This window comes from Strix uralensis, chromosome 7 (assembly GCF_047716275.1).
Source record: "Strix uralensis isolate ZFMK-TIS-50842 chromosome 7, bStrUra1, whole genome shotgun sequence".
In the NCBI taxonomy this organism is placed as follows: Eukaryota; Metazoa; Chordata; class Aves; order Strigiformes; family Strigidae; genus Strix; species Strix uralensis.
The window spans coordinates 1275566-1287960 of NC_133978.1; the positions used below are offsets into that span (position 1 = coordinate 1275566).

A 12395-nucleotide genomic window follows, 5' to 3' on the forward strand; every position below is an offset into this window, starting at 1 on the left:
CTCCGAGCTAAGGAATGTCTCAAACACTTGTAAGTAACAAAACTGCAGTCCTGGGGTGGATGGTGTGGAGGTCGAAGCTGATGAAGCAGCCCCAATAACACAGGATGGGGCTGGAGGAGGGAGCCCTGTGCAGACAGGACGGCTCTGCTCTGGGGCACCTGGACAAACTTCAAGGGCCATCTGTCCCGTGAATGACCTTTGCTTCATTATCCACGAAATGCATGTTAAAGTTAACACCCCTCAGTATGCTAACGAGGGCTGACATGATCATGCTAATTACATCATCCCATGAAACACCTTACCCCTCCCTGTACAGGCGATACATGGGTATGTGGGTTGACCTAGGGGATGGACCCAAGGATAAATTGGGGGGGGGGAGCAAAAGGGGGGTGGAGCCTGGAGAGTGCAGTGAAGTGAAGGAGACGGATGCCTCCTGGAACCCTCGCTGGTGGGATCAATGCAGGAACCCAGACCAGTGATCTCTATTCCTCTCTTCTCTCCATCTCCCTCCTTTCCTTTTTCCCCTTTCCCTTCAATACCATTAACCAGTTCAAGGCATACTGTATTGCTTGCCACAACTCTTATATACTTAGCCAATTATCATGTATCTAATTAGTACCTCGTGCGAAGTTAATAAATGTTTGGACTTTGAGACTTGTCTCACTGTCGTCCACTCCATTGGGGATTTATGAACCTGAGCCACTTGTCTCCCTCATCTGAGCAGGATGTGACAATGGCCAAGAAAGCCAACGGCATCCTGGCTTGTATTAGAAACAGTGTGGCCAGCAGAGGTAGGGAGGTGATAGTCCCCCTGTGCTCTGCACTGGTGAGGCCACACCTGGAGTGTTGTGTCCGGTTTTGGGCACCTCGACACGAGAGAGATCTCGAGGTGCTGGAGCGAGTGCAGAGGAGGGCAACGAGGCTGGGGAAGGGCCTGGAGAATAAATCCTGTGAGGAGAGATTGAAGGAGCTGGGACTGTTCAGTGTGAGGAGGAAAAGGTGAGGGGAGACCTCATCACTCTCTACAGCTCCCTGAAGGGACATTGTAGAGAGGTTGGTGCTGGTCTCTTCTCACAGGTGATTAGTGACAGAACAAGGGGGAACGGCTTTAAACTGCAACAGGGGAGGTTCAGACTGGACATGAGGAAAAAATGTTTCCCAGAAAGAGTGGTCAGAGAGTGGAATAGGCTGCCCAGGGAGGGGGTGGAGTCACCATCCCTGGGTGTGTTTAAGGGTCGTTTGGGTGAGCTGTTGGGGGATGTGGGGTAGGGGAGAACTTTGTAGAGTCGGGCTGAGGGTTGGACTCGATGATCCCGAGGGTCTTTTCCGACCTGAATGGTTCTGTGATGCTGTGATTAAGGGGACACCCAGGCAGCTGGGGGCTGGGGCACCCCAGGGCTGCGTGCGTGTGTGCATGTGTGAGCAGAGGGGTGCACGCGGGAGGGTGCGCACGCAGCAGTGTGTGCTGGGGGGGGTGCGCGCGCACAGGCGCTCTGTGTGTGCACGGGAGTGTGCGCAGGGGCGGTGTAAGCGCGGCCGTGCGCCTCCTCCGCAACGCCCGGCGGCGGGGCGGGGCGGGCCGGGCCGGGCCATGGCGCGGGTGCTGGTGGTGGGCGCGGGGCTGACGGGCGGCGCCTGCGCGGCGCAGCTGCGGGGGGCGGCGCTGGGCCACATCGCCGTCTGGGACAAGGCGCGCGGCGCAGGTGGGCCTGGTGCGCGTCGTGTCGCGTCGCGTCGTGTCGTGTCGTGTCGCGTGGCGGCGGTGTCTGAGTGTCTGTGCCGCAGGGGGCCGCATGAGCACGAGCGGCAGCGCGCGGGACGCGGCTCGCAGCGCCGATCTGGGCGCGCAGTACGTCACCCTCGAGCCGGAGCGCGCGGGGCCGCGCCGCAGGTAAGCCCCGCCCCCCGCCCCTCTCCGCGCGCGGCCGGGCTGAGGGGAGGCGCCGCGGCCTGGGCGGTCGCCGGCGGGGCCGGTCGCAGCCCTCCTCCGGCCCTCCGCAGCCCTCCTCCGGCCCTCCGCCTTCCCGCCCGTCCCTGCCGCCTCGGGGGGGAGGGGTGGGGCGAAGCAAGTGGCGGTGCGCGGGGTCGGGCGCGGGTCGCGGCTCGGCGGTTTTCACCCGTGGTGCGTATCTTGCCACCGTAGGAAACGCAGGCGAGTGTGGCCCCGCTGCTTAAATCCACAGAGGTCTTTGCTTTCCAGAGCTAACGCGCCTCAGAGTCGCCTAAACGCTGTGCAGGTGGCAGGAAAGCTAGGTATGACAGAAGAGGTGTGAGGTGCCTTCATGGGGACACGGCGTTTCTGCCCCGAAGAACAGCGGTGACTGAGTGTGGGGATGGGGCAGTGCCGTGAGGTGGGGGCTGCCTGGGCTCGTGGGTACACGGGAGGGCTCACCGTCGGTTGGGGAGGGGGATGGCGACGTGAAAATGTGAAATTTGTGTGGAAGTCAGGGAAAATGTAGGTGTGTTTGAGGCACCTGCATCCAGCTGATGGAATATTCCTGCACTCCATGATGGCAATGCAGTCTGTACTGATACTGAGAGCTGTAAGTAACTGTTGTATATGCCCCTGCCACAGTTAGTCCTGAAGCCTTCAGGTCAAACCGCTAACAGTTTCTGTTACAGGCACAGTAGGTAGCCTTGGCCTCACGTAAAAGGCCAGCCTGCAGTATAATAGCAAGGTAGTTTCTTGTTTTATAGCTATGGTTCTGGCTTGAAACACAGGTTGTATGATGTCATTAAAAACTATTCTCTAAATGTGAAAGTTAGGCTGGTCTTAACTTTAGTTGTAAAAAATAATGACAGCTACTGGTGTGTTTCACACTGTGTATTTTCATCTGTGTCGTTTGCTCCCTTTAAGCTTCTATGAGGAACTTCTGTCTCATGGCATCTTGAAACCGCTGACTGCACCCATTGAAGGACTGGTAGTGAAAGAAGGATTGTGCAATTACATGGCACCCCAGGGCATGTCCTCAGTTGTCAAGTATTATTTAAAACAGTCAGGTAATTTTTTAGATGCCTTTGTATGAAATGAAAGGTTTTAATGATTGTGTTTTTGATGGCATTCTCAAACTATCTTTCAAATTTAAATCTGCAGTGAGAATGTTCAAGTTCTTGTTTGTTTATGCATGTCTTGAAGTTGCTTAGATGGATAAACGTGTCTGGGAGCTCTATGAATTTCCAAGTCCTGCAAGCACTTCACTGACTTCAGCTGCACTGCTGACAAATAAAAGTCTCTACACAAATATAGCGTCTGTAGGACCAGGGGCCAAGCTTATATTTACACTGTTGGCTTTAGCATATGAAGGTTGGACCTAACACAGTGAGGACAGAGATAATTTAGTGGGTGCGAGATCACAGTTGAAAAGAGTTTTGAGTTGCAACTTGAATGAAGTGAGCGTTTGGGTGTTTTTTCGTGAGTGTGTACTTAAGTTAACTGTACTTAACGGAGCAGCTGGGAACATAGTGGTGAGCTACATGCTGTGTTCCGTAGAAATGAGTGCTTGTGCTGTATGTGAGACTACTGTGTTGAAGGTCTTTTAGAAAAGATCATCTGCTAGTTTAAACTGTAACTACTGCATTAGGTATAACATGGCAGAACCACTCATACAGTTTAGTGACTAACTCTGGTTTGAAAAATGTTAGCTTTATGAGTAGTCAAGCTTTGCTCCCATGATGTGATTGCTTTTGTCTTTTTTTTTAATTAGTCATTTTTTTAGATCCTAATCTTGCAGATAATTGACTATGTTCCTGTCTTCTGATATATGAGAGATGCTAAGGGAGCAATGCTCTTTTTCGGCTACTGGGGGTGTGCTTTGATTGCTTACCCTGTGCCACCTCCTGTGCTCATTGGATTTCACTCTAACTTGGTTCAGCTCACTAAAGCCACAGTAAACTAACCTGACAAAGGGAGCAGCTGGTAGTTTTCGATGTGTTTACTGAACTGAATCATTCACAAAGGAGTCAAATGAATACCAGCCCTAGCACAGGGGAGTGATGGGATCTTTTCAGCTAATGAGGATCCCCTCTTTTAATGTCATATGCTGGCTGTTAAATTGATTCAACCTGATTTGTGAAACTTTGCCCTAGGACTGTCTGTCTGCTTTGCTGTTTGTAAGTCATCCAGTTACTAAGGGAAACTACTCTGCCTTTTCTCTGTAGAATTCACTGTTACATGTATTTAACAATTTCTTTTTCCAAGCAGGTGCAGATGTCTTCTATGAACAACATGTAACTCACATCTGTCTCCAAGATGGGAAATGGGAAGTGTCCAGGAAAATGGGACTGCCAGAACAGTTTGATATAGTTATTCTCACAATGCCTGTTCCACAAATTCTTCAGCTGCAAGGTGACATTGTAAACAGTAAGTTCATACCTCCAAATCACAGGTATCTAGCCTAAAATGTCAATTGAGCAAAGAAACACTCAGCAGTCTGAGCTATCTGTTAATTTCCATCAGAATAGGGTGAATCTGAAAATGATAGAAGGTGGCTAATTTTGAGGCTGTATGTGTGGCACATGGGCGGTAGTACCTTGATAGCAAAAAATGTTTAAGTAGATGAGTCAATTTTTAATCTGATCACATTTTTTGCTGACTTCTAAAACAACACTTGTCTTTCTGTAACTTGAAAATGGTTATTGAATTGGACAAGAGCCTCAGCTGGTCCCCACGTGGTGGTTTCCTTGTTGTTATCTCTTTCTCAACATGTCATGCTGATTTTCAGCGCCGCACTTGTTATGTCTGCAGTAGGGATGACCCACAGAGTAAGACCTGATTAACAGCTATGCTGTGGGGAAAATCCCTAGGGTGTTTCAGTAAGCTTAAAATCATATGAAATGCAGGGGAGGAAAAAGTCCAGATCAGAACTCTTTGGTCTCTAGTTTATAAGAGGAAAGCCTCTCAGACCTTCCAGCTTGTTTGCTGTTTCTAGCAGCCCCATTGGCGTTGTATTCCCCAAACGTGAGTAAATCTCAATTATCCTTTGGTGATTTATTGGGGTGAATGTGTTAACAGTGCTATGGAGGCTTAGAAAGAGCAGCTTGGTGCTGAGAAAGAAGCTCAGGCCTGGACAAGTTTACTAGCTTAGGTGCATTGTCTCAGGTGTGAGGCTTCCAGGGCCAGCTTTTCTCTGAAGTCAGGCTGCTGAATCCTGCTCGCCCATGCTAGCTTTGTGCACAGTCGGTGCCCGTCCACAGTGGGCTCCCAGCGGCGTTGTTTCTGGGAGGTGCTACCCAGCCTGTGAACAGATTTGTTGTATTTGTTGTGAGACTTGATCCTTGCGGAACAGTCACCGTGAGGATTTACAGGGCAGAGATCTTGATGCAACTCTACAGGAGACGGCTCTGAGGGCTGATGCTGAGCAGAAGCCAGGAAGCCCAGCCAGGCAGAGCCATTTGAAGTGCACTGGGCTGTGGATTTATCACCCGAGCTGCACTGTTGTACTGAAGACATGCTGTGTCTGGCTAATAACCTCTCTTTGAACTCAGCGTGCTTGCAGCAGCGCAGGGGCATCCGCGTGGCTTGAGTCAGTTCTGGTCAGACAGGGCTTGTTGCTTCTCTGCTGCCAGCTCCTGAAGTAGACGCTTTAAAATTTGTGGGTTCTCTGCCCTCTGGTTGTAGAAAAGCCACCAGTGCTTGAAAGATGAAAAGCTGACTTTTAACGCTTGGCTCCTTGTACTCTGCTGTATGTTGGATTTTAATGCATTTAAATATGCGAGTGTGATTTGGAAGCTGTCTGTTAAAAGGTATCAGAGCAATAGATGGAGGTGGTTACAGTGAGCTGCCAGGGTCTGCCTGAAGTTGCTTCATAGTAACCTGTGTGAGGGAAAAGAAGAGGACAGGGAAGGGCGGAGGGGAAGAGGAGGATAAATGCCAGCAGGACGTTGAACTGCAGCACGGTTTTTTATGGTAGCAAAGGGAAAATTGATGACTGAACACAGTAAAGAAAAGTATCGTCATTACAACCTCTTGTTTTAAGCTTTGTGCCTGAAGAGGTAGATATCCTGTAAGAACAGGATGTCTCTGCTATTCGTTGTTTTGCGAGCTCTCTCATTTCCCCTTGTCCCTTTACCATAGAAAGTAGTGGTATCCCCACTGAATTTTCTTCGTTAGTGAGTGTGCTTTTTCACTTCATACTTTGAATCATATGAGCAGGGTAAATGTGTAGACATCCTTTTCAGAATTGTATGTTTTCCTTTTAATAGCCACGTGTACCATTCTGCTATATAAAGATACAGTAAACTAATGTTAAAAACATTGACTGGTCACTAACTGAAGCACAGCTTTGCAAGTGTTAGAAAGTAAGAGGAGAGTGATGTATAAGAACTATGATGGGTTGGGCCATTCCTCTGTCATCTCAATTTTCTCGTTAGGCTCATTACAACAACCTAACTTGGAATATTACTTGGAGATATTTGCAGTCACAGCTGACTCTCAAGCTACCTCAGTTTGGTTAGCTCAGCTCACAGTGGGTGAGAAACCTCAACAGCTCAGGCTGTGGAGACAGGCATAACGAGGTGACTGATTGCTCAGAGGTGTCATTACTGGGTAGATGACTGGGGGGGTGGGCCTGGCCCATCCTGTCCTTTCTAATGGTGGTTGATAGTGAAAGTCCTGGGAACAGAAGAAAAGTAGAAGTAGTGCGTGGTACTGTTTTCTCAAAGTCTTCCTGAGGTTCCTCTAGCCTGCATCTCAAGGCCTTCCTCAAACAGAGTTGATGTCTTTGCAAATTGTTTTTCTTGGGGTAATTTAAATCCTTTCATGTCCAAAAAGTGGGCAGGTCCCTTTCAGAAGATGTAGTTAAGGTGAACAGTTCATTTCACTTGCTCTTGGAATGCTGGAACTGTCAGATGCTTCTGCAATGTCTTTTTCTTAATCTTCTGTATAACTGCAGTGTTAACTGTTACCTGAGGGGACCCAGCAATTTTGTCTTCTCCCCATTTCTCTTTCTCTCTCTGCCTGTACCTTCTGTGAGACTGGCTTCCAGATTTCCAACCAATTGTTAATTCTTCATCTTGGGCAACAAGGCTGGTTCCCCATTCCCTGGAGTTCCTTAGCACTGGAGCTATTGGCTCCTTTTCTGCTTTCTTTAGGCCAAGAAGTGAGAGGAAAATAGGTGAGGAGAATGAAGGCGTTTCAAAGCCCAAACAGGGTGTAGATTTCAGATCTTTTGTGACTTACAGAAGGTCAGGGTACGTGTCTGTATCTCTAAATCTCAACCTTATGTTGATTGCACGTCAAAGAGCTGAGTTTTGCTGACAGAGAACAGAGGGTTTCCTAGATCCACCTCTCTTGGGATTTAAAGATGCAATTTCATCTTAAGCTCAAGCTAGGTAACTGTGGGCAGCTGCTGAAAGGAATAGTTGTCCTCTCCACTTCACACTGACACTGTCCTGCTTTTGCCTCCTCTGTCAGTGAGTGGGTACCACGCTGGGAGTCGGATATGCTCCCTGTTTTGACCCAAAACTGACTGATGGTACAAATGAGTCCGTTGGTTTTCACATGGCTGTACAAGCTGTTCTGCCTGGTTGCCTGCACATATGCCGAGGCTGCTTCCTTACCCATAAAGCAGTTCAGTCATCTGTATGCTCTGGTCTTCCAAATCCAGAGGTAAAATTTGGTGATTCTAATGGAAAGCACATTTGTCCATTCCCAGTATACAAACTAGCAATTCCCGATGCTCCTGGAAGGGGAGTTTCCTGCTCCTTGTTGCAGACTTGCCCCTTGCTGTCACTCAGGGTGGGAGGAATCATTTTGCAGTTGCGCTCACTCCGCGGCTGACATGAGGGATGTGTGGAGGTGGAGGAGGGCAGGGCTCGCAACGGCAGCCTGTGTGGCCAGCTCAGAGGTCACGTGTAACTACTCAGGCTGCGGGCAAGGGACTTAAAGTGAAGAGGGGCAGGATATAGGAGTAGAGCTACCTTAATTGCTGATCTTGAAGGCCTTTATCGTATAGAAGACAGACACTGAAGATAAATGAAAGATGTGGCTTGGTGCCTTGTGGTAATATTAATCTCAGTCACCGTTGTGATTTTTGATGAGCATTGTTGATGGAGCGAGCTTTGGCTGTTTCCCCAACAGCCCTGTTTGACTGTAACTAGCCTTTACAGCACACCCTCCTTTGCTTAAATAGAGGCAGCTAGTTTAAAGATCTTCCATATCCTCTGTAATTTTTCTCCACTTTTGCTATCCAAGGTTGATGTCTGAGATGCCTTTTAACATCAGTTTTCCTGCACACTGGAGATGGAACTGCTATGTGTGGATCTGTGCCAGGTTCTATTTTAGCCACTTAAGTATAATTGGATCTATCAGTTCAAAGCAAAATGAAGTTTTAAATTGATTTTGATGAGGGATTGTTAGCGTTAATGTACAGATAAAGGCTGTGAAATAAGTGAAGGTGCAAAGGAACAGCTGTGTGAAGTAGGTGATGCTTTGATCCATTAGTAAGCATTGGAATTAACCTTTGATATTTGTGTGTAAAAGAACCTGAGCTGGGGAGGTCAAATGACTAGCCAGAAGTGGCAGTTCTGCCCTTGCAGGAATTCACCATTTTTCTCTTTGAGCGTCGAGACTGATTCTATCATATCAGTACTTTCCCCTTGCTTGAGAATATTTAACTGTCTGAATATTGTATTTTTAAGCAGTGGTCCCATAGGTGCTTGCTATAAAGATGTAGTATGTTTATTTAATAACAAAACAGTTTGGGCACCTACGCCCATGTTTTCAGAGATGTTTCCTGAAGTTTAGGCTCCTATATTTATAGTTAGGTGCTTCAACAAAAGCATCCTGCATATGTGTGTGGTGCAAATTGCTCTTCACTGCAGAACTGGTGTATGTGCCTACACCAGACTGCGTGAAGGGCCAGCCCCTGGCAATCCAGTTACCTTAATGTGGGTGTCTTTGGGTCCAGTGGCTGATCTGCTCATCAATTTGCAAATGTTAACTTCTATCTTTATTTCTGTGTCTTTAAGACATCTTTATTTAATAGACACCTTTAATATCCCGTTGCAGAACGCAGATGAGGTGAGGCTTTTCAGTTTGAAACAGACCAAAATTTTATCTTCAGTGACATGGCTTGCTAGTTCTTGGGTTTGTGTTCTGGCTTTAAGAATGAAGACTACTGACAGGGGAAATCAGAGCCTACTTGAGGGAGATCTTGCGCCTCCCAAGTTTTTTGGAAATAATTTTAATTTATTTACATGATATTCAGAGAATTAATATTTTGAAATAATGACCCTCCCAAATTTTATGTTTAGTGGCGAAGTTTCCATTTTAATACGTAAAGCTCTGCAGACTAAAGCTTTAGTTAGGCTGATTAGTTTGTGTCTTTTTCCTGTTCTTTAACCTTCTCGATGAACCTGAACATTATGTCATTGCGAAGCTGTATACATTTAGGAGCAGACAGAATTCAGTGGCCTTTGGCAACCTAGAATTATCATTTTAAATGGGCTGTATGAGAAATGACTGTTCCAGAATTACTTCTCTTATGAGTGTAAAGCCAAAACTTAGATCAATGGAAAGTTAGTCTGTATACACACACCTTTATATATATATATTTTAAAAAGTGTATATCTATGCACTATGCATATGTGTATGTCTGTATTTACATATATTCTGTTTACTTGTATACTTTGGTTTGTTTGTATTCTTTCACTTTTGCCAGCATTTATCAATTCTTAACTGAAAGGGGGCAGGGAAGGAAGTGGCTTGCCTATGGCCAATCTTTTTAGATTAATTCATCTTTATGTTCAACCTTTATTCATTCCTTCTACAGCTGTCATGCTCAAATAGACTTATCGGTTGTATATTTAGCAATAGCAGAGACAGAAGTAGTAATAATGCTGCTTGAAGTCAGAAGCTTTGAAATCTTTTAAACTAGTAAAGTTGTTGAATTGGTAGTCTGTGTAACAGGTGTTCTTAGGACTCTTTGATACTAGTATCTGCTGAAATTACTCTTCACTGATTTGATGTGGTTGGTTTTCATCCAGAAACTGTCCTGTGTTTACTTGAAGTTAGAGTTGCCAAACAAAATTAATCAAAAGAAAAAAAATCTTTGCAATGTTTTAATTTTTCCCCTGCTTTCCTTTCTTTACATAACATGTGGTATGTCAAGAGTTAGTCACTTTCTAAGCTTTTAAAATAGCTGAATACTAGTATTGGGTTGAGGCAGAAGGGGACAAGTTAGCTCCTTGCAGCATGTTTGGAACAACAATAGGTGGCAGCAATCAGATGATGTTCAGAACATTCAGTTTGAATAAATTAAATTTAGTGCACTTGTATTTGGGCTTTACATATTTTAGTAGTAAATATTGTGGTTATGCAGAAAGTAAAAGGAAAATGAATAAATGTTTCTGAGTTTTGTAATGTAAATTTGGAGTCAGAAAAGGAATAAATTTGCTTAAAAGCAGGATCTTTGCAAATGAAAGGACTAGATTTTGAAAATGTTCATCATCTAATAGTGTTTCAGACATGTTGGACTTATACGGCTGCTGATGTTTGAAAAATCCTAGATTTGTATACCAGATTCTATATGATCACTAGGCAATATAGTCCTTAACTATGTGTTTTCAAATCAGATTGACAAACTCTTTTTTCGGTTCTGTTTTTAGTAAGACATTTGGCAACATGACAATTAAACTACTGCAAATTGTTGCAGTCTTTATCTGTGTGTTCAGAATGTCTTCATTAATTTGCCTTACTTAGAATTTTAAATTACAGTTCTGCATGTTTAATCTGCTAATAAAATGGAATGGCTTGGCTTTTGTTTCAAACCTGACCTATTTTTTTTTTTTCCCATCTGTGTGACTGTCCCACATGTTTTAAATAATACAAGCTGATGAGAAGATACAAGTAAAATAGGACTATATTTACATAGGGAGGCTTTATAATGTGAATTAGGAAAGCACAACTCTAATTTTTCATGACTCCCAAGTTCTTGCTGAGTGAATGTGTTTATTTTTGGATAGCATGACAATAAATTCTGAATTTTGTAGTTACAGTTTCAAGTAATCTTACCATGTCTTATCCAGGCTTTGAGTTTGCTCGCATTACCTAACATATCTAAAATGTCTAGTGTAAACATGTGCACTGATTTGTTAGTTACTTGTCAGACCTTGGGAGCTGAGGTCACACCGTGCAAATATTTGTGCTTTCCTGAAATACAAGTAGTTACGAGTTTTGCACGAGACTAGCTGTTGATATTAATGTGGTCCTTTAAAAACCTGTCACCCATTTGACATGGAAGCATCCTAGTACTGACTGAGGTTGTGATAGTGGAAGGATGTGTGTTGGTAAAATTGGGTGATACAACTGTGATAGAAGTGCCAGAGGCCGTTGTCTGGATTACCAGTGCTGCTGCAGAAACCCACGGCATCTTGCTCTGTAGTGAAACCCTCTGTCCTTGCCAGCGGGAGAGCTATTTGCACGATGCAGCCAGACAGAATACAGCTTTCCTTAGCTGTAACCTAACAGTTACGATGAGCAGTTCTCTGTTTCGCCTGTGGCTGTGACTTTCCCCTGTGATTCAGTGAATGTCATCCTGTCCCTGCCGCCCACTGCTGCTGTCAGCTCCACCTCTTACCTTCCACTGCAGCGTTTTGTACCCTCCTGTAAATTGATCTGATTTGCTAATCCAGCAAGGGGGAAGAGAGAGAGATGTATCTATGTAAGTATGGTGTTGGTTTTGCTCGGTCAAGGAGCTGGATTAGCTTGTGGAATGGTCTGACAAGCATGAGAAAGCAGGCAGAAAGGAGCGGGTGGGACTACAGGAGCGGAGGAGGGTCTAAGGAGGAGCAGCGCACGCTCGTCTGTTCAGCTGCTGCTGAAACCACTACGTCAGCCTTTAAAGCAGGCAAAGTTGTTATGTGTTCTCTGCCTTCTACAGCTCAAGTATAGCTTCCCTCCTTAGGGGAGTACTTTTTAAAAAAAGGCTACTGGAGCTGGAATTGCACATCAGGAAAAAAGAAAAATCAAAGTAGGCCCTGTGTATTCTTAAGTGTGTTTGATTCACCCTATTTTTAGGTGCTTCTTTAGAGTGCTTATAGTGGACTTGCTCTGCAGTTATTCGTTGAACGCACTGAAAGCCTACTGAAGGTCGGATAGGCTACCACACTGATTCCTGTGATCCTCTTCATCTGAGAAGTGTGAGGATTAAGCCCGATGTGCGTTAGCATGGGAGGTTTCAAAAGGAAAATGAAATAGAATATATATGAGCTAAAGGGCTACTTTGCCTATTATTGTTGTTAGTCAGCGTGGCCTGCCTTTGGTAGAAAGCTGAAACTTTGATTTGACAGATCTCAGAGTAAAATGGAAGAAGAAAGCAAGATACTGTGCTGGAAGAGGAAAGTATGCTGCCTTTTGTCTTCAGACTTGGGAGGGAGTGGGGCAGTAGCTTCCCAGT

General features: G+C 45.5%; 1 protein-coding gene across 2 annotated transcripts in view; it reads left to right on the top strand.

The window, feature by feature from the left end:
• The first annotated feature begins 1591 nt into the window (after window positions 1-1591).
• The window catches only part of RNLS (renalase, FAD dependent amine oxidase), a 76590-nt gene continuing 65786 nt past the window's right edge, over window positions 1592-12395 (top strand). The window contains exons 1-4 of one of the 2 annotated variants that reach the window (XM_074874119.1): window positions 1592-1703; window positions 1786-1891; window positions 2858-3000; window positions 4199-4360. In XM_074874119.1, coding sequence (XP_074730220.1) covers window positions 1592-1703; window positions 1786-1891; window positions 2858-3000; window positions 4199-4360 — 523 coding nt within the window. The remainder of the gene's footprint in view (window positions 1704-1785; window positions 1892-2857; window positions 3001-4198; window positions 4361-12395) is intronic. The other variant, XM_074874120.1, reaches the window with a different exon arrangement.